This window comes from Ornithorhynchus anatinus, chromosome 10 (genome assembly GCF_004115215.2).
Source record: "Ornithorhynchus anatinus isolate Pmale09 chromosome 10, mOrnAna1.pri.v4, whole genome shotgun sequence".
NCBI classification, from domain to species: Eukaryota; Metazoa; Chordata; class Mammalia; order Monotremata; family Ornithorhynchidae; genus Ornithorhynchus; species Ornithorhynchus anatinus.
In genome coordinates, this window is record NC_041737.1 from 43,685,031 (window position 1) to 43,707,870 (window position 22,840).

The 22,840-nt window shown below is 43.2% G+C and overlaps 1 protein-coding gene across 1 annotated transcript; it reads left to right on the top strand.

The window, feature by feature from the left end:
- Positions 1–2,026: 2,026 nt before the first annotated feature.
- Positions 2,027–8,997, top strand: SPAM1 (sperm adhesion molecule 1). Its single transcript, XM_001507887.5, has 3 exons — positions 2,027–2,980; positions 4,378–4,467; positions 7,414–8,997. The coding sequence occupies exons 1-3, from the start codon at positions 2,027–2,029 to the stop codon at positions 8,182–8,184; spliced, it is 1,815 nt and encodes a 604-aa protein (XP_001507937.2). The 3' UTR covers positions 8,185–8,997.
- Positions 8,998–22,840: the final 13,843 nt, after the last annotated feature.

Genomic DNA, 22,840 nt, shown 5'->3' on the forward strand with positions numbered 1-22,840 from the left:
CCAATTTTGGAAGAGGAAGTAGAGATTATTTTTGGTATCACAAAATTGTAAGCAGTGGTAACCACAAATACGGGCATGGGAAAGAAGAGGAACAGATGGGTGAGAATGTGACAACTCAGGGTGGGGTAGGTAATTCATTACTACTGCAAAGGGTTAGAGTAGGAGAGCAGTAGAGTGAAAACATGAGAACACAGGTGGGCCAGATGAAGAGGAGAAGAAAGGGGGTAATAGGACAGTGTAGTTGGGGTAGTTAATTCATTAAGACTGCAAAGAACCAGGGGAGGAGGAGCTAAAAGGTAAGAATTCAAACAACACATCATGACTGAGGGGAATTAATTCACTCTGATTAGTACAGTGCTCTGTGTACAATTAACGCTCAATAAATACCATTGATTGATTGTGAGTACCATAGAATATTTCTAGAAATATATCAATCGACGGTATTTAAAGAAGCAGTCTGTACCCTCTTATCCTCCTCTAACTTTTCCCCCTCCTTTCCTCATCTTCTCTTTCTATTCTTCCCAGACTGATAGAGGTAAATACCCACTTAATTGTCCCTCTCTTGTTTTGGGACTGCAAACAAGTGGGGCAATTATGAGTAAATGTGACAGTAAGCTTGTTAACAATAACACAACTAATTAAGGACTGAATAATATGGTGTGTTCCCACATTTAAGGACCTTATTTCCACTGGAGGAGAAAAATCTTTGAACAACATAAAATCCCACAAGGTTACAGTAGTTCATCTTCTTTCTGAAATCTGGTTGTCCTGCCTAGGGCAATCTTAATAAGATTCAAATTCAGAGAGACGTGAAGTCTAGCGATCTACAGACTAAGTGCAATTTTTATAACCCTAGATCAATTATCATTATTACGTTTTAACAATGTTGACTTTTGGACCAAGATAAGGGTGACTTTATCAACATTTATAAATGGGAAACACCAGCATATATTCATCTCTTCATTGGGAAAAATAACCCAAACCTTCTGACTGGACCTGAACATATAAGACCATCTATTAATTTTAAACACCAGGCAGTGTGTGTTCACTGTAAAAATTTAGTGTAATGCAGTTCCAAGAAGCAATTGTGCCTCTCTGTCAGAGAACTGAGTAAGGTAAGTGGATTTATGCAACTTCTGCTTGGCCTCACCGCTTTGCCGAAGCCTGGGATTTATTGAAAAAGGTGGGTCTGGAGAAGGGGAAGGATTGTGCTTGAATAATATAAAATAGGAAGCCTTTTCCAGTTGGAGAGACGAGGAAGAAAATCCCGACGGTGGGGAAGGAGAGAACCAAAACAACCAAGAGAAAGGTGGTAGGCATCAATGAAGTCTATCATCTAGGAAAACTTCCATGTCTCAGGAAAACTTCCATGTCTAACATATGTAAAATTATTTCTTTACACTTTAAAAATATGTTCATTATCTGAAAGTCCCTAGGACGAATTTCTGAAAATTGATCCAAAAATGAGTTTATGAATTGCTCTCCACATTTCAAATAAAAATAATGAACACTAAGAACATTTGCTATAATGTTGGTTTGAAAAGTAGCTTGAAATGAGTTTCTTGTTTCTCTTCTTAATTTAGGTGTAACATTTGGCAAGAAGTCCCTGTCCGTGGAGCAAGAAACCAAAGAGAAGATTCTGGTAAAAAAAAACCACACATCTCATCTGCTTCTCCCACAGAGTGGCAGCTTACAACTCTTTTGGGAGAAATTTGAAAACATCTCCACTCACCCAAAGCAGTCAGAACTCCGAGTACCTTGATAGACCTTGAATTTGAAAAGAACTGGGTTTTTTTTCCAAACAATTTCATAACTGTTATTTAGTTTTAGCCTCACAATATCTCTCTGAGGTAGGGAAAGAGGCAGGTTTTGTTATCCCCATTTTTCTGATGAGGTAACTGAGTTCTAGAGAGTTCTGAGGTCATCCAGGCAAGCCAGTGACAGCCTATCCTAGAACCCAGGTCTCTTAACTTCCAGACGTGTGCACTTCCCACCAGACTAGTATAGCTTTCCCTCCAAAATCGGAATGTCAAGACTTCCCCATCTCTCCTCTGGGAGTTGGGCTGTCTGCTGCCAAGCATCCTGGGTAGCAGTTGTCCTTCAATTGCTTCCTTGGTGCATGGCCTTGGATATTCAAGCACCCCCCATGATCCCAAATTTGCCTTTTCTCTCAGCTTGGAATGCCCCAACAGAGCTCTGTGCCCAGAAACATGACGTAGAACTGGATATGAGTCTCTTCTCCTTGGTGGGCAGCACTCGCCAGGAAATCAAGGGGCAGAATATCACTTTATTCTACACTGATAGGCTGGGCTACTACCCTTATATAGATGAAGTCACGGGGAAAAGTGTGAATACAGGGCTTCCTCAGCTTTGCCCCCTGGACCTCCATTTGACTAAAGCCAAGGAGGACATTGTCAACTACATGCCCTCAGCAGAAAAATCCGGTCTAGCCGTCATCGACTGGGAGAACTGGAGGCCTCTGTGGATCCGGAACTGGAAGCCGAAAGACATTTACAGGAACCGGTCGATTGAACTGGTACAGCAGAAAGATGTGACATTAAATTTCTCTGAAGCCTGGAACATCGCCAAAGTCGATTTCGAAAAGGCAGCGCGGAATTTCATGCAACAGTCTCTGAAGCTGGGGAAGACGCTTCGGCCCAACCGTCTGTGGGGGTTTTACCTCTTCCCAGACTGCTACAACCACAACTACAAGAGCCCAAATTATAATGGCAGCTGCTTTGATATCGAAAAAGCCAGAAACGATGAGCTGCAATGGCTGTGGAAGGAGAGCACGGCCCTCTTCCCATCCATCTACCTGGATACCGGCTTACGGAACTCCGGCTATGCTCCGCTCTTCGTCCGGAACCGAGTTCAAGAAGCCATCCGGGTTTCTAAAGTAGCCGACCCCTTGAATCCCCTTCCGATTTTTGTCTACACACGTCCAGTTTTCACAAATGCTCCTTCCAACTATCTCTCTCAGGTGAGGCTTGGGACTAGACTAAGTGTGGCCTGTGGGTATTTTGATGCCCCTTAGCTTTTGGAGAGCCATATGGATCGAATATCCAAGTACTTTGGCCTAGTGGATAGAGCATGGGGTCTGACCAACCTGGGTTCTAATCCCAGATCCGCCGCTTGTCTGCTGTGTGACCTTGGGCAAATCACTTAACTTGTCTGTGCTTCATCACTTCATCTGGAAAATGGGGATTAAGACTGTGAACCCCATGTGGAACATGCACTGTGTCCAACCTGATTAGCTTGGTACAGTGCCTGGCACATAATAAGTGCTTAGCAAATACCATTAAAAAATAATCAATCAAAGGTATTTACTAGCATTTACTGTGTGTTCTGCAGTAAGCTCCTGGGAGAGTGCAATACAATAGAGTTGGTAGACAGTTTCCCTGTCCACAAGGATCTCAATCAGTGGTATTTTCTGAGCGCTTACTGGGTGCAGAGTACTATACTAAGCGCTTGGGAGACAACAATACAACAGAGTACTATACTAAGCACTTGGGAGAGAACAATTCAACAGAGTTGGCAGATTCATTCCATACCTTCAGTGAGTTTACAGTCTAGAGAAGGGGACATTTCGCAGCCTCTTCTTCAAAGCCAAAGGTTAGCTAATATAGAAGCTGAAGAAGCTACGCTCAACAGTTAAAACCAGTTCTTTAAATGGAACTGTTTTGGGGGCCTCTGAAAACTAGGCCAAAAAGTTGATTGGCCCATAAATGTTTCACTGGGCAGTGCTTTCTACTCTGGATAACAGAGTAAATGGAATTAATATCCTTTACTCTTCTCCTGTAACAATTTGCTACACATTCTTGCTGGGAATTGTGAACTGTTAGTGTAAAGCAACTACTCACCAACTAGAAGTTTTTGAAGGGAAGTTTTTTCTTACTTCAAAGAGGATGAAACATCTGTACTCATGTGCAACTGGCGCCCTCTACTGGCCAGTAGGATTCTGGCTGGATTCTGTTGGAGCTAAGAGCCCCAGTGATTGTTATTATTATTATTATTATTGATAATAGTGATATTTGTTAAGCACTCACTATGTTCTGAGCACTGTACTAAGAGCTGGGGTGGGTTTAAGCAAATCGGGTTGGTCACAGACCCTGTCCTTCATGGGGCTCACAGTCATAATGCACATTTTACAGATGAAGTAACTGAGGCACAGAAAAGTAAAATCGCTTGCCCAAGTCAGATGGCAGTCAAGTGGTGGAGCCAGAATTAGAACCTAGGTCCTTCTGACTCCCGTGTTCTATCAACTAGACCACGCTGCTTTTCACAGAACTTATTAATTCTGCACACCTTTAAATGTCCCTGCCACCTTTATGTGATGAATCTCTTAATTTCTGGATTAATTCTCTCATACATGGCCAGATTGACCTCGTAAATACGATTGGAGAGTGTGCTGCCCTCGGTGTCTCCGGAACAGTAATGTGGGGAAGCCTCAACTTAACTCGGAGTGTGGTAAGTTGGATTGGAAAGATTGAAGAAGAATAATTAGGAAGCTGAAAAGGCAGAACCATTCAGAATCGATCACTGGTATTTTTTGATGGTATTTGTTAAAGAATTTATTATGTGCCAGGTATTGTGCTAAGTGCAGAGGTAGATACAAGCTAATCAGGTTGGACACAGTCTCTGGACTCACAGTCTTATTCACCATTTTACAGATGAAGCAAGTGAGGCAGAGAAGTTAAGTGATTTACCCAAAATCACACAGTAGACAAGTGGCAGAGCTGTGATTAGAAGCCAGGTCCTTCAGACTCCTATGCCTATGGTCCATCCACTAGGCCATATTCTTACTGAGGGCTTACTGAGCACAGAGCTCTATTCTATGTGCTTGGGAGAGTACAGTACAATAGAGTTCGTAAACACATTCCCTGCTCACAGCCATTTTACAAAAGTTCACTAATCACTGTACAGGTTACATAGGGTATGAGGTGAAGAAGATAGAAGTTTCACTGTTCTCCTAAACATTCTACATTAATAAGGCAGTAACCTTAAGGGGCTAATTGTGACATTTCTATGAGTCCCAAGTAGGGCAGGGTCTGTGTCCAATTGGATTGCCTTGTACCTACCTGAGCATTTAGCACAGTGATAGGCAAAGAGTAAGCACTTAATCAGTGCCATGAAGCAATCATAATTCTCCCAAATTAAATTCGCCTATTTTTTTTTCCTGCCAAATGCCAGTTTAGTCAGATCTTTTGTAACCCAAGGGTTGAATTCTTGCCCCAATAAGGCAAACTCTCAATGTAGTGACCCTAATAGGTGCAGATATACAACCATTTTTCCTGACACCACATTGTGCTGTATCCAGATGGAAGCAACTTGTGAGAAAAACCCTCCCTAAAGCCACTGTTACCGTCTAGCCAAAACACTGAGCGAACACATGAGTTATGGAAGAACTGACTCTAAATATTATTTATCCTTGCCCCTTTCATCCGGCGTACATCAAGAAGGTTCAGTTCTGCCTTGCAGTTTCATCTCAATTATTTACACTGTCTGTTACTTCCCATTCTCTTCCAAATCTTTCCAGCTATCCTGATTTTTCCCCTTCCCCAGCTCTGACACCACCTTTCATAGGTTGCTGGACCCACTTAGAGAATGGGAATATCCTAGGGAAATTGACTGGGACCAGGACAACCTTTAGAAAATAACCAATCCTACCATCTCCTTTGATTATGCGGTCTCGTTTTAAGACCAACCTTGCCAGATATTTCTTCCTTATGGCTAACCTAAATCCCTCATACTGCAACCAACCCATTTTTCCTGTTTGGTCTTGAGTTGGAGATGAACAGCCAATGACAACTCATTTACATGTTGGGTCCAATTTAATGGGGGGTGCTCCCTGGGATTGTACAGCAGGAGAGTAGTGCTCCTCCTCTGCTTCCCAGCATTGTACAGCAGGAGAGAGGTGCTCCTCTCATGCTCCATTTGAGGGGAGCTGGGGGCCTCTGTCTCCCCCTCCTCATGATACTCCTCTTACAGTGCACAGCACCATTTTGGGGAATGGCCAGGAATCAGTCAATCAATCAATAACATTTATTGAGCTCTTAGTATGTGCAGAGCATTGTACTAAGCACAGTACAACAGAATTAGCACATACATCCATAGTTTTTCTCCTAAAAATACACCTAAGAGTGGCAATCAGTCAATAGTATTTATTGATCATGTACTATGTGCAGAGCACTAAACTAAGAACTTGAGAGAGTATAATATAACTGAGTTGGAAGACATGTTCCCTGTTCATAAGGACCTTATAATCTAGAGCAGGAGACAGACACTAAAATAAATTATGTATAAGTATATAAGTGCTGTGGGGTCGAGGATGGCATGATTAAAGGGCACAAATCCAAGTGCAAGGGAGATGTTCTTTCAGGGTTGTAATTTATATATGTATTCACACAATATGTATGTATATATAATTCACATTGGTACAGGTCATTCCACACTAGGGTGTAAGTTCATTTAAAGCAGATAGCATATCTTCTTTCTTTTATGGCATTTGTTAAGCATTAACTGTTCTCCCTCCCTCTTAGACTGTGAGCCCCATGTGGGACCTGATTATATCCCAATGCTTAGTATAGTGCTTGGCGCATTGTAAGCTTTAAGCAAATACTACAGTTATTTGGCATTTGTGGTATACCACCAGCAGCGGCATGGCTTAGTGGAAAGAGCATGGGACTGGGTCAGAGGATCCGAGTTCCAAATCCATCTCTGCCTCTTGTCTGCTGTGCAAATCACTTCACTTCTCTGGATCCCAGTTTCCTCATCTGTAAAATGGGGATTCAATAGCTATACTCCCTCGTACTTAGATTGTGAGCACTATGTGGGACTGATTACCTTGTATCTTCTCCAGTGCTTAGTACAGTGCATGGCACACAGTAAGTGCTGAACAAATACCTTTAATTAATCAATTATTATTCTAAACATGGGGGTAGATACAAGTTAAATAGACTGAATACCGCCCCTGTCCCACATGGGGATATCTTTCCTAGTCATATAGAAGTATTGGAATATTGTACTCTCTCAAGCACTTTGTACAGTACTGCACATGCAGTACTGCACATGCAGTAGGTGCTCAATCAGTGCTGATGTTTGGTCCAAAAACAGCAAAGTTGCTCATTGGCAGTGTTTCTTAAACAAGTCCAAATCTGTGGAACTTTAATAGTGTTTCAGTGAAATTTGAGCCTGCACATTTGAGGACAAAATTTGACCACTTCCATAGGCCCAGTTCTCTCGTCTGAACCAGGTCAAATGAGAACTGACTTCTTTAAGAACTTTCCATGCTTCGTTCTCCTCTTAGAAGGTGAACACAGCTTAGTTCCTCTGAAGATCTGGAAGGTAATTATTATCCTGTCTCCCGTTCTACTTTGACCTCTGCTGAGTTGTTTTATTGTTTAATTTCCACAGAAAACCTGCAGGATTCTGGACAATTACATGAGGATGACGCTGAATCCCTACATCATCAATGTCACCCTGGCGGCCAAAATGTGCAGCCAAGTGCTTTGTGAGGAGAGAGGGGCATGTGTGCGGAAGGCCTGGAACTCTAGTGACTACCTTCATCTGAACCCGGCGAACTTCGTTATTCATACCACTGAGGATGGCCGTTATTTGGTGAATGGGAAGCCGACCTATGCGGACCTGAAACAATTTTCAAAAAAATTCACCTGTCGCTGTTTTGCGGGATCCTCGTGTAAGACAGTGGTGAATGTGACCACAACATCTTTCATCTACGTGTGCATTGCTGATGACATCTGCATCGAAGCCGATCTAAATTCGAATCTGAGTGAAGAGGACTTCTCTAACTCTTCCTTCCACCTGGAAGACAATTCTTTCTCCACCGTCAAGACTTGTGTCTCAGTAGACCCACCTGGCACCAAGGGACCACTTGTGCCTGGGGCAACATCCCAGGCACTTGTGGAAGGCGATGTCCTCTCCAACAGCATTGATGATGTACAGACCGTTATTCCTGGAATCGACTCTTCAAAGAAAGACACTTATGAGGATCCCAAAGATATTTCGCCTTATCCTTCCTTTGCTTTCTCTCCAATTTATGACAACAAATCCCAAAATGGAATTATTTATTCGAGGACCTGTTCAGTTTTTACAAGCCTTTATACCCAAATACTCTTTATTTTAATAACTGAAATATTTGTTTTAATCAACCTCTTTTCAGTTTAGTGGTATTTAAAATAGACCTTTTGTACTGCAGGGCTTCCTATTTCTTGAAATGTGAATCAAAACCCCCGTTGACTCCACTGAACATCATTTTTTGTAGAAAATTCACTTTAACAGCCATGTTCTTATTCCTAAATGATGAGGTGGGAGTTTGCTTAGGGTGAGGCTAGTGAGAGGAAAGGGTTTTATATATTAGGAAACAAAATCATTTGAGAGTGTTTTGTCTAATCAGCATTGTAATCAGCTCCTCTGTCAAAGCAGGTAAATACACTCCACACTTCTAAACTTGGGGTTGAAATTCCTGACAGACCCCTTGTGGAGGAACCTTCACTGTGTATGATCCCCGACACTGACACATAAATTATTTCTTCCCAGATTGTAAATTAGTTCTTTCCAGAGAGATGCAAGCTAAAACATCCATCAATCAATGGTATTTATTGAGCGCTTACTGTGGGTATAGCTCTGTACAGTCGAGTTAATAGTTGTGATCCATGCCCTCAGGGAACTCATGGTCTAGTGGAGGATGTTGTCAGGAGAATATCTCATAATTCCCTAAAAGTGTCCTGTCTGAAACGTGGAGTGAGAAAACCTCGTTATGCAAGAACCGGGTGTGCGTTGAACTAAATTTGTGCTTCTGAAGACCAAATTGGAAAATTGAATTCCATTCTTATCTTGCACAGTTTAAAATTGAACTAATGGTCCAGTGCAAAAGAAATTACCTGTGTTATTAAAGTGTAAATAAAACCTCATGTAACCCAGGTTGTATGTTAAGTATTACTGTATAATATGAGCCATTGACTAAATGGAAATAAGATGGTTAAATTCTCAAGATACCAGGTTTTTCATGTTTCTTTTTTTAAAAAAATAATGTTTTGACACAAAATTAAGAAGAATACACACTTGAAATGAATGCATATGGATGTGTAAATTTATCCACAGTGCTGCTGTTGGTCTCCTGTAAGACAAGAACACAGCTGTGGAAATCAAGAGATAAGGCTAGTTTCGGTACTGCCTTATCAAGCAATCAGTGGTATTTATTGAGCACTTACTGTTAAAAAATCACTATACTAAGCATCTGGAAGAGCACAATGCAAATAGAATCAATAGACACTATCCATGCCTGCAAGCCTGTCCACTTGCCCATTGTATCCCATGCCACAGCACAGACATTATTGTCGGGAAAGAAAGAGGGCTGGCAGTGTTGCGCTAGGAGGAAAATCAATTCCTTAGCTTAGGTTTTCTGACCTAAAGTCTCAGAACTGTCAGCTCGTCCCCTAGATTGTTTGGGCAGGGAACATTTCAGCTATTCTGTTGTATTGTATGCTCCTAAACACTTAGTACAGTGCTCTGCTCATAGTATGTGCTCAAATACCATTGAGTGATTGACTGACTGGGTCATCTGAGTGTTCTTTGACAGAAAGCTGCAATATATATATATATATATATATATATATATATATATATATATATATGTGCCTCTGAGTCTGAGCCTGTAGGAGTCATCTTTCTCCCTTTTCCTGCTTTTCTCTGTATACATTCATTCAGTCGTATTTATTGAGTGCTTACTTTATGCAGAGCACTGTACTAAGCACTTGAGCACTGTACTAAGTACTTGGCATTGCTCCATGTTTTCCTGTTTGTGAGTGTGTATGAGTGTGTGTGTGTGTGTGTGTGTGTGTGCCTGTGTGAGTGATGGGGGAAAGGTCTCTTTCTGTTCGTACACTTTTGTGTGAGTCTCTCTGGGTTTTATGCTTTTCCTTCTTGGAGTCCAAGTCTCTAAATCTTCTGATGAAACAGGAAACATATCTTCCTTTAATGCAGGACTGGAAAGAATAGTTTGTAAACTTGTGGGTACTGAGGCTGACCAAGACTGGGAGAGACAGGCAGACCCAGACTTTTACTTAGGATGGGAATAAGGGAAAATAGATATAACTGGGAGCCAAAAATGGATGCAAAAAACTGAATAAATTACCAGAATGCATAAATCACTAATCAATCAATCAATGGTATTTACTGAACCCTTACTATGGGCAGAGCACTAAGTACTTAAGTGATGAGTACTGATGGGTTAACCTGATCAGTAAAGTTTTTATAAATTTGAGAATATCTCCTGGAAAAGGTGCTTTTTTAGGGGAACTTGAAAAGAATAACTGTGGTATTCTTTAAGTGTTTACTATGTGCCAAGAACAGGGGTAGATATAAGATAATCAGGACACAGTCTATGTTTCTCACGGGACTCACAGTCTAAGGAGGAGGGAAAATAAGTACTTAGTCCTAAAAAGGAGGGAGAATAGGTATTTTACAGTTGGGAAACAAGACACTGGGAAGTTGAGTGACTTGTCTAAAGTCCCACAGCTGGCAACTGTAGGAGCCAGGATTAGAACCCAGTTCCTCTGAACTCCCAAACCTGTGGTCTCTTCACTAGGCCATGCTGCTGCTCTTTGAAAGTGGAAAGGGACTTGATTTGGTGGATTGGAGGGAGGAGGAGTTCCTCACAGGGGAGGGGCACCTACAATGGGTCAGAGCCAGAATGCTGAGGGACCTATAGATGCTCTTTTTTTTAATGGCATTTGTTAAACGCTATGTGTCAGGCATTCATTCATTTCATCATATTTATTGAGCAATTACTGTGTGCAGAGCACTGTACTAAGCTCTTGGGAAGTACAATTTAGCAGCAAATAGAGACAATCCCTGCCCACACCAGGCTCACAGTCTAGAAAGGGGGAGGCAGATGTCAAAACAAGTAAACAGGCATCAGCAGCATCATTATAAATAAACCGAATTATAGGTATATACACATCATTAATAAAAATAAATAGAATTAAAATTATAAATATGTACATATGTACACAAGTGCTGTGGGGCAGGTTGGAGTAGAGCAAAGGAAGCGGGCCTGGGCAGTGGAGAGGGGGGCACTTTACTAAACCCTGGGGTAAATACAAGCTAAACAAGTTGGGCACAATGTCCCAAAAAGGACTCATAACAATATGCTCGACAATAAAATAATGATTGGCTCTAATCCCTTACTTCTCCTGCTTGTTACATGATTGCTGAAAGAAGAGGAGGAAGCATACAAGTGGGAAAAGGCACCCTATTGTTATTTCTGCTAAAAATCAGGACCATCCCCTAAACCTGCTGTCTGCCACACCAGGTAAAGAACAAGGGTACAGTGCTCTGCACACAGTAAGCGCTCAATAAATACGATTGAATAAATGAATGAATGCAACACCTTTAAGGGTGCTGGTGAGAGTGATTCATCCCTAGTAAGATGAAGGTGAGATGTACAACTGCAATAAACAACGTCTGAAATTCCTGGGTTTCCACTATTGAGATTTAGCTATATTCTATTTATGACATCTGGTGTGTGTTTTCACCTCTAACTCCAGCTCTCTACACGATTGGAAGGATAATTGGCATACAATTATCTGTGAAACAGAAGCAGCAGAGTGTAAAATCATCCACTTAGTCAATAAATGGAGGGAATTGGCAGTGCCTGTCAAAATGCAGATGAGACCATTTTCCCCTTTCAAATTATTTCACCATCTCATTTCTTTAGCCTCTGGGTGGATGGTAGTTTGGGGAATTTCAGTCTAAACTTTAAATACGCTTTTCTTCTTGGTCTTGAATGGCTACAAAAGGCAGGTCCTGGGAGTTGGGGGGTGGAAGTGTGTGCTCTAAGGCAGAATTTGCACTTGCAGAAGCAAGGCACTTTGCTAGAATGAATGCTTTACTCTGTTCATTTTCTGAAAATGTTCAAGAGAATGTTCTAAAAGGTTGGAACCCAGAAATTGACCAACAACTGGGCAGCTGGGGTGGGCTAGGAGGAGGGAATATGTCTGTTTATTGTTATATTGCACTCTCCCAAGTACAGTGCTTGGCACATAGAAAGCACTCGATAAATACGATTGAATGAATGAACGAGGGAATAAGGCAGCCATAAGTGTGTGGCTGGGTTGCAGAAATCAGTGCCTGGCACATAGTAGGTACTTAACAAATACTGAAAACATAAAAGAGAGAGGGAGGATGGACACAAATGATCTTTGGACCAAATATTTGTTGTTCCAGCAAATTGTCTTCATGCACCTGGCTACTGCTTAAAGAAAGGGAATTCAATTAACACAGGGGCCTTAGCTCCTGTTAGTTTCCAGTCTGATGGATGTCTGTCCCTAGCCAGAACAGAAGATATTTTTGCAAAATTCTATTTGTGTCATCTAATTGCCCAGATGAGCCTCCTTTTTCCTTATCTCCGGGGCTGTATGCCCAATACACTTACAGTTCTCAAGGATTGGTCTTATATAGTCACAACAGTGGAAACTGTTTTGTTGATCTGTGTTTTCCTTTTTATCGTTTTGTAGTTTCTCACCATGTGTTTAGTAAGAACTGCTCCGCTACTAGCATAGGCTCCCATGGGTGTAGATGGCGGCAGTTATTAGACTCAGTGAACAGTATTTCCATTTTTACCTGGGTCATATTGAGGTCCATCTGACTCTCTAAGGGGAATATCTATCAGTGAAGAGTGCTCTTTCTATATCCCTTCTGAATGAATGAATCTAAAGTTATGGTGGTTGTGTTGATTTTCAAAATACTGTTTTGCAGCACCGAAAACCTATAGCAGTGCATAGCTCACAGGCCTTACTATTAAAAAACTCTTCCTAACTTGGAAAAAGGGCTCCCAAGGCCAAGTGTGGCCTAGGATGATAATAATGATTTGTCTTTGTTAAGCGCTTACTATGGGGCGGGCATTGTGCTAAGCACCAGGATAGATACAAGTTAATCGGATAGAGCACAGGCCTGGGAGTAAGAAGGACCTGTGTTCTAATCTTGACTCTGCCACTTGTTTGCTGTGTGATCTTGGGTAAGTCACTTCACTTCTCTGTGCCTCAGTTACCTCATCTGTAAAATGGGGGTTAAGACTGTGGATATGGACTTTTTCTAACCTGACTAGTATGTATCTACCCCAGCACTTAGTGCATTGCTTGGCACATAGTAAGTACTTAACAAATACCATAAAAAAATAAACAAAGCCTCTGTTCCATATTGGGCTTACCGTCTAAGTGAGAGGGAGGACAGCTCTTAATTCTCACTTTACAGAAGAGGAAACTGAGGCACAGAGAAGTTCAATGAGTTTTCCACGGTGACACAGTAGGCTAGAGGAACAGTGTGACCAAGTGGAGAGAGGAGAGACCTGGGAGTCTGGCTTTTCCACTTGCCCGCTGTGTGACCTTGGACAGATCACTAAACTTCTCTGTGCCTCAGTTTCCTCATCTGTAAAATGGGGAATGCCCATTTTCCCTTTTCTTCATCTGTAAAATGGGGAATGCCCATTTTCCCTTCTACTTAGACTGTTGGCCCCATTTAAGACAGGGACTGCATCTAATCTGATTAATTTGTATCTAGACCCCAGTGTTTAGAACAGTGCTTGACAGAGTAAGTGCTTAATAAAAATAATAATAATGGTAATAGTAATGATAGTGTGGAGGACCTGGGATTAAAACCCAGGTCTCTGACACCCAAGTCTGTTCAACAGAATGACCGTGTTCCCGGTGAAACTTTTCAGGATGCAGGGGTGATGCATAAATGAGAAGCAGCGTGGCTCAGTGGAAAGAGCCCGGGCTTGGGAGTCAGAGGTCATGGGTTCGAATCCCGGCTCTGCCACTTGGCCGCTGTGTGACTGTGGGCAAGTCACTTCACTTCTCTGGGCCTCAGTTACCTCATCTGTAAAATGGGGATTAAATGTGAGCCTCACGTGGGACAACCTGATCACCCTGTATCTACCCCAGCGCTTAGAACAGTGCTCTGCACATAGTAAGCGCTTAACAAATACCAACATTATTAAATGGGCCAGAGTTGATCATTAGAGCTGTTATTTAGGAACATCAGTTTAGGTGTGAGCCTCGAAGCATTTGGAATTCTATTAATACTGGTTTTGAATTTTAGAGCAAAGGTTTGGGGGAACCAGGGTGGTATCTGATGACCCAGGGAACAAAACCTAAATCTTATGAAAGAAGAAAACCTAGTTCCTTTCTCTGTTGGCCACTAAGTAGTCTCTAGGAGTTGCCTTTGTTCTGAGTACTGAGATAAGGGTCTTCTTGACCCTTCTGGGTCCCAAGCTAATACAAATAGAAGCAGCATGGCTCAGTGGCAAGACTCTGGGCTTGGGAGTCAGAGGTCATGGGTTCTAATCCCAACTCCGCCGCTTGCCAGCTGTGTGACTATGGGCAAGTCACTTCACTTCTCTGTGCCTCAGTTACCTCATCTGTAAAATTGGGATTAAAACTGTGAGCCCCACGTGGGACATCCTAATGACCTTGGATCCCCCAGCGCTTAGAACAGTGCTTTGCACATAGCAAGCACTTAACAAATACCAACATTATTATTATTATTATTACAAATGGGAGACCCAAATCTGAGACAAATCCCTGTCTCAGACATGTGCATTGCTCAGAGTGGCAAAATGGGTTAGACGACCAGTAACTGGCCATGGAATAAGGGTCTTTGTACCCACTTAAAATTAAGACGGTCTTAGGGATAATCAACTTTCAGAAGAAGGAGCCAAGAGTCCCTTGCAAATTGATTTCAGCCTGTGTGCAATTTTCCTCTGAAATTGTCACTGATTTGGAAGGAATTTTATGTTGCTTGGACAAGATGATTGAGTTTTAAATTTGAATCTGTAGCTGAATGTTATAAATTGCTGGCTCCGTATCTGTCCATCTTGAAGTGTCCACCCCCTTCCATCCTCCCTCCCTCACCTTTCCCCTTCCCCCTCTGTTTGCATGGGTTCCAGGCAGGCCTTGGGAGTAGGGTAAGGAGTCATCAAAGACCTGGGGAAGGGAGACTACAATGAGCAGCACAGGAACCAAAGCAGAGCAGGGGATGAGATGGGCAGGTGAGGCTGTAGGGAGTGGTCAAGCTCAATTTTCAAAGCAGCTTGAATCCTGCTTGAGAAACCCAGATGCCTTAAGAGGAGTATTTTTGGCCGTGAGGCTGTCCTTACTCTGGTTGTGATTGTTCATGTAATCTATCCCAGCTGCTTATCAAGATTGTATTGTTCAACGCAAGAATTGTGACCCTGCTCAAAGCTGCTCTCCAAACACTCAGGGCCTAGGCTGAAGTCTAAAGTGAAACTCTGGTTCTCTCCCAGACCAGCTTCTTTTCCCCTCCTCGACCCCTTCCCTCTTCAGCTTCTGGTCATACCTCAGTCACTCAGTTGGGCCAAGACTTTTTATCCTCCCCACCACCTCACAGACACAGCAGCAGCATGGCCTAGTAGACGGCAGGACGGTCTAGTGGATAGAGCATGGGCTGGGAGACAGAAGGAGCTGGGTTCTAATCCTGGCTCCACCGCCTGTCTTCTGTGTAATCTTGGGCCTCTGTGACTTAGTTAACTCATCTGTAAAGTGGGGATGACTACTGTGAGCCCCATGTGAGACATAGATTATGTCCAACCTGATTATCTTGTATCTACCCCACTGCTAAGTACAGTATCTGGCACATAGTAAGCACTTAAAAAACACCCTAAAAATAAAATAAATAAAAAACTCGCCAAGGCTGTACAGTGTTCCTGGAGAGCGACTCTGTTTTACTTCTACAATCTGTGGCTTCCTCAAACTAAGACCCTCCCACAGCCCTTGTTGGCTTTAGAACACTTTTTCCCTAGAGGCAAGTAATTTCTCTATGCGTCATCTGTAAAATGGGGATTCAGAGCCTGATCTCTCTTCCCCTTAGACTGTGAGCCTCATGTGGGACAGGGACTGTGTTCAACCTAATTATCTTGTAGCTACCTTAGTTCATAATGCAGGGCATGACACCAAATGCCACACTATTTATGATTAGTATTAGTAACTCTATTGTGATCTCCCAAGTGCTAGTCCAGTTCTCTAAACAGAGGAAATGCTGGATAAATGCCAGTGATTGATTAATTGAAATTCTTTAGTGTCAGAGGCCCATGTGAAGGGATAAACCCTCGAACAGCACCTAAAATACTTCGTCCGCCAGAGGGCAGTAGGTGAACAGTTTCACCCAAGCCAACTCACTAAAAGACTTCAGATTAGGGAACCTCATTTTTCCTTTTTTTTGTAAAACAGAAGTGATAAGTCACACGTCGGCACATTGCATCGTTAGAAACGAATTAAAGAGATCACTTTGCAGATTTAGAAACATATGGAATGAACCATTATATCAATTCTATGGTAAATGGGAGACAAAGCAAGGAAGATATCTTTCATTGGCTATAATTATTTTTATGGTATTTGTTCATTCATTCAATAATATTTATTGAGCGCTTACTATGTGCAGAGCACTGTACTAAGCGCTTGGAATGTACAAATCGGTAACAAATAGAGGCAGTCCCTGCTCTTTGGCAGGTTTACAGTCTAATCGGGGGAGGCAATTGTTAAGGGTTTACCATGTGCCAAGCAATGTTCCAAGTGCTGAGGTAGATACGAGTTAATTAGGTTGGACCCAATCCCTGTTCCCTATGGGGCTCAGAGTTTAATATTTCTAGATAATGCTTTCGAGGAGCAGTGTGGCCTTCTTGAAATAACACAGGCCCGGAAGTCAGAGGATCTGCGTTGTAATCCCCACTCTACCACGTGCCTGCTGCTTGACTTTCAGTAAGTCACTTAACTTCTCTGGACCTCAGTTATCTCATCTCTAAATGGGGGTTCAAAATCTGTTCTCCCTTCTACTTAGATTATGAGCCGTGGGTGGGACAAGGACTGTGTCTGATCTGATTATTTTATAATCTTCCAAGTGCTTAGAACAGTGTTTGACACATAGTAGTTAACTACCACAGTAACCATGTATTCTTTTTCAGGGGTAGTCAGTAAGAGTTTACACATGGTAAAAGCTTAATAAATACTATTACAACTATTGTGACTACTTTTGTAAAAATAATCTTTAATTTAAGCACATTTATTGGTTCATGTAGTAAAGACCTACCATTATTCCATTCAAGTACTGCTTCCAACTATCTGCTTAACATGTTCATATATGATCCTTTTCAGAGATCATTCAACTCTTAAAGCAGTTAATATGACATGATTTAAAAAAACAAAACTTAGAGAACATTTCATCTCCTGGGTTACATTTTAATGGTATTTGTTAAACCCTTACTATGTGCCAGACACTGTAGCAAGCACTGAGGTAATGAGAGCTAATAAGGTTGGACACAGTCTGTGTCCCACATGGGGCTCATAGTTTTAATCCTCCTTTTACAGATGTGGTAAAAGAGGATACAGAGAAGCTAAGTGACTTGCCCAAGGTCACACAACAGACAAGTGGCAGAGTCAGGTTTAGAACCCAAGGGCTATCCACTCTAGGCCAAGCTGCTTCCACAAGTTTTTGTCAAACCCAAGAAATGGGTTCTGCCGCTTATACCTATATGAAACATACAAAAAATCATCTAGCAACATCTCCAAGAAGTCTTCCAACATGAGTGGCCTTTATTCTTGGTATATCAGATTTTCTTGTGTGGGGAAAAAGGGAGCCTTCCTCTGAAGATGGAAAATATTCATGTTCAGATAATTGTCCTGTGGAAACAAAAAGTTCCCTATCTCCACAAGCTCCCCCAAGGGCATGCAGCTAGCTGAGGCCAGACGTCAACTAAACATCTAAGGGGATACCTGGCTCCTAGTCAAATCCATTAAGATCAATAATCAGTGACATTTATTTCCTGGTCTGTGTGCAGAGTACTGTGCTAAGCTCTTGGGCAAATACAGTAGGATAAAATTGGAAGAACACGCACTGGATGATGATCTGCAGACCCCTGTTCCAAAGAAAAAGCTCCACTCCAAGATTAGAGGTGGGGAATTAAGATTAAGATTAAGATTAAGATTAAAATTAAGATTAAGAGGTGGGGAACATGGGGAATTAAGAAGCTGTTACCTGAAGGTTCTTAATCAGTGGTATTGATTGAACATATGTTGTGTACAGAGCACTGTACTAAGCGCCGGGGTGTTCAACGAAGTTGAACACCTTAACAGAGTTGCTAGATGGGTTCCCTTCCCACAATGAGCTTAATAACAGGAAGTTTGAACTGATGATAGGCAAACTCATTTGGCTACCTGGCAGACCCCTCTTCTCTCCTCCCCTTCTCATCCCTCCCATCTGCCCCCTCCCTTATCTCCTTCATCTCTTCTCCCCCTCCTTCCTCCCTTTTCCCCTTCCCTCCTCCCTCACTTCCCTCACTTCTTCCTCCCTCTTCTCTCCTCCCTTCTTCCTCTCCCTCCCTTCTCCTCCTCTCTCTTCTCTCTCCTCCCTCCCTTTTTCCTCTTCTCTCCTCCCTTCACCCTCTCTTCTCCCTTCTCCTTCTTTCCTTCCTTCTCTCTCCTTCCTCCCTTTTTCCTCTTCTCTCCTCCCTTCACCCTCTCTTCTCCCTTCTCCTTCTTTTCTTCCTTCTCTCTCCTTCCTCCTTTCTCCCTTTGTCCTCTCTCCCTTGCTTCACAAATACCACACTCCTCTACCTCTTTTTACCTATTCAGCTCTCAGTTCCTGCCACTCTTCAGGAAATCTTTAAATTGAGGAAGCCATATTTCTTTCTGCAACCAAAGCCATCTTAAATAGATCATGCCCCAACCCCTTGAGTCCCGATTACTAGGTTAATGCTAGTGAGCCTCTCCTAATTCTCTTTGCTGTCTGGTCTTGGCAGGCAAAATGGGCAAGTCTGGTCTTGAGGCTTGGCAGGTTCCAACCAGGCTGGGGCAGAGATGGGGATTTGGGCAGTCCACCACCCTCCTTGTTTATAGGGAACTCTTGCCAAGGCCAAGCTGCATCTAAGCTTGGGATTTCAGACCCATTGATCTCTGGCCATTTTCTTCTTGGTACAAGCCTAGGATTTGGCTCGTGAAAATGACCAGACTGGACCAGTCTTATTTTGGCTCAAACTGATGGAGTAATGATGTCTCAGGGATTAGACCCCAGAAGAAGCTTGGTCTAGGGGAAAAAACACCAGCCCATAAGTCAGGGGACCTGAGTTCTTATCCCTGCTCATCCACTTGCCTGCTGTGTGACCTTGGGCAAATCACTTCATATCTCTGAGCCTCAGTTTCCTCATCTGTAAATTGGGGATTCAGTATCTGTTCTCCTTCCTTCTTAGACTGTGAGCCCATGGGGACAGAGACTGTCCGACTCGATCTTGTATCTACCCCAGGATTTAGCACAGTGCTTGACAAACAGTAAGCACTTAACAGATACCATTATTATTCATATTATCATTATTACCTTTTATGCATGCAATCAGCACCTCTCCAGACTTTGCAATCCTGTAGAAGAGTAGTGGGCAGGAAATATATCTGCTAATTCTGTTGTATCGTACTCTCGTTAGCTCTTAGCACAGTGCTATGCACATAAAGCTCAATAAATAGGATGGATTGATCGACTGATAGGGTGAACTGTTTGGGGTAGGAGGTGTTGACTCTGATAGGCCCTTGTGGGTAACCCCAACCTCACTTGGATCTCACAAAACTTTTGTTGTCACCAGTTGATGAGAAAGGAGCATTTTGACAATAAAGGGGATGCCTGTTTTCTTCCTCCTCCTCCTCTCTTACCACAGCACGGTCTCTGACTACATCCCTCATGGGTGGCTTGGGGCTGGGGGGAGGGGCGTTGCTGATGGCAGCCACACTCATCCCATATTAGCCTTGCCAAGGTCAGGGGTGGGGATTACTCATTACTGAAAGCACAGAGGGCATTTTGTTCCCTATAAAAATCATTTTGGTCCCTTCCACTGCAACCAAAAATCAAATAGATCGATCATATTTCTTGAGCACTTACTGAGTGCAGAGCACTGTACTGAGCACTTGGGAGAGTATAATATAACAATAAACAGACATATACCCTCCCCACAATGACCTTACAATATAGAGGACTCAAAGTTGTGCAAATATTGGAGCAATTATGGGAGGACTTCAAAAACCCCTGAAACAAACATTTTAGTGACACTGTACTGACAGGGTAAATATAATTTAAGCAGATCAGACACAGTTCCTGTCCCACAGGACTCAAAATCTAAAAGGGAAGGAGAATAGGTATTTAAGCCTCATTTTACAGATGAAGAGACTCTAAGCCACTAGAGACAAGTTGGGCAATATTACCCACGGCCCCAACAGCACTGGCAGTTTATGCGCAGAGTGAACTCCTTAGGGTGACATGCCCAGTCAATCAGTGCTATGTATTGAGTGCTTCCTGTATGTAGAGCACTGTACTAAAGTGCTTAGACTGTAAGCTTGTTGTGGGCAGATACTGTGACAGTTTATTGTTCTACTGTACTCTCCCAAGTGCTTGGTACAGTGCTCTGCAAACAATAAGCACTCAATAAATATGATTGAATGAATGGATGAATGAATAAAATGTAAAAGATTTGGGAGACATATTCCCTGTCCAAAACAAACTTGCAGTTTAAAGGAGAAGCAGCATTCCTCCCTGAAATTTTGGTTAGGCAGTAAGCAGAAAGTCAACTGGCTGTCCTCCCAAGGACAGCTGGACTAATTTGGCTTGAGGATTTTCTAGAGCAATAAATATTCATTGTTGACGTGTCCTAGGCATTCATTAGTTTTTTATAATCATTATTATTTTCCATTATTTCTCAGGGGCTTGAGACTTGACTTCTTGTGATGGCACCAGCTGTGCCAAAATTAGCTTCTAAAAGCTTTTCGAACACCCAAAGGAATGAGCGTGTCCATTATTCTTTGCATTGTGGTTACATTTAAAGTGTTACCATGCAATTAATAATTGTGGTATGGGTTAAGTGCTTATTTTGTGCCAAACACTGTGCTATTTGCTGAGGCAGCTATAAGATAAGAAAATCAGACATAGTTCCTCTCCCTTAAAGGGCTGACAGTCTATGGGGGAGGAAGGACAGATGTTTAGCCCCCATTTTACAGATGAGAAAAGTCAAGGCCCAAGGAAACACAATATCTTGCTCAAGATCATATAGCAGGCAGGAGGCAGAATGAGAATCGAACCCAGGTCTCCTGACTCAATCCCAGGCTCTTTCTAGCAGGTTATGTTCTATCCGACAAAGTTACTTGAAAATAAGCCCATCTAACGTCAAGCAGCAGGGCCAGGTGTAAAGAGCACAGGCCTGGGAGTCAAAGGATCTGGGTTCTAACCCCATTAGGCCACTTGTCTACTGTGTGACTTTGGGAAAGTCACTTAACTTCTGGATGCCTGCGTTTCCTCATCTTCATGTGACCCCCGAGTGGGACCTGACCGTCTTGAGTCTGTCCCAATGGTTAGTAGAGTTTTTGGGACATGGGAAGTGGTCAAAAAATACCAAATTATTACTACTAGTACCACCACCATCACCGTGTAGTGGTAGAGCAAGGGCCTGGGAGTTAGAAGGTCATGGGTTCTAGTCCCAGCTCTGTCACTTGTCTGCTGTGTGACCTTGGGCAAGTCGCTTCACTTCTCTGGGCCTCAGTCACCTCATCCGTAAAACGCGGATTGAGGCTGAGCCCCACAGGGGACAAAAGGACTGTGTCCACCCCAAATTGCTTTTACCCACCTCAGCGCTTAGTACAATGTCTGGCACAGAGCATTAACAAATACCATAATTATTCTTATTAATTCTGTCTCTGCCACATGGCTGCTGTGTGACTTTGGGCTCACTTCCTCTGCGACTCAGTTACCTCTTCTGTAAAATGGGGATTGAGTCAGTGAGCCCCACGCGGGGCGGGGACTGGGTCCGATCTGATTTGCTTGTACCCACCCCAGCGCTTAGCACAGTGCTCGGCACATAGTAACGTTTAGACCTTGCGCTTGTTATTGGGCAGGGATGGTCTCTATCTATTGCCGAATTGTAATAACAATAATAATGTTGGTATTTGTTAAGTGCTTACTATGTGCCGAGCACTGTTCTAAGCGCTGGGGTAGATACAAGGTAATCAGGTTGCCCAAGTAGGGCTCAAATTCTTCATCCCCATTTTACAGTTGAGGGAACTGAGGCCCAGAGAAGTGAAGTGACTTGCCCATGGTCACACAGCTGACAAGCGGCAGAGCCGGGATTAGAACCCATTACCTCTGACTCCCAAGCCGAGGCTCTTTCCACTATGCCACGCTGCCTTCCAAGCGCTCAGTCCAGTGCTCTGCACATAGTAGGTGCTCAATAAATACGATTGATTGATTGATTGAATGAAGGAAGGAACAACGGGCCTATTGTTGATAAATCCATTAGCAGCAGCGTGGCTCAGTGGAAAGAGCAAGGGCTTTGGAGTCAGAGGTCATGGGTTCGAATTCCGGCTCTGCCACCTGTCAGCTGTGTGACTGTGGGCAAGTCACTTCACTTCTCTGTGCCTCAGTGACCTCATCTGTAAAATGGGGATTAAGACTGTGAGCCCCACGTGGGACAACCTGATTCCCCTGTGTCTCCCCCAGCGCTTAGAACAGCGCTCTGCACATAGTAAGCAAATACCAACGTTATTATTATTATAAGCCTCGAGGCCCGGGCCGGCAGCGGCCCCGAGCAGCGCCCCCTTGCGGCCGGGGCGCCGAGCGCAGCAAAGGGAAAGAGGAAGGAGGAAGAGCGGCGGGGGGAGGGTCACGTGGCCCCGGCGGGTCTCGTGTCCTCGGCGGGGGGCCGCGTGACCGCCTCGGGTCCCCGTCACGTGGCCCTCGGGCTTGGGCCCCGGCGCTCGGCCGCCGACCGCTCCGTGCGCTGCCG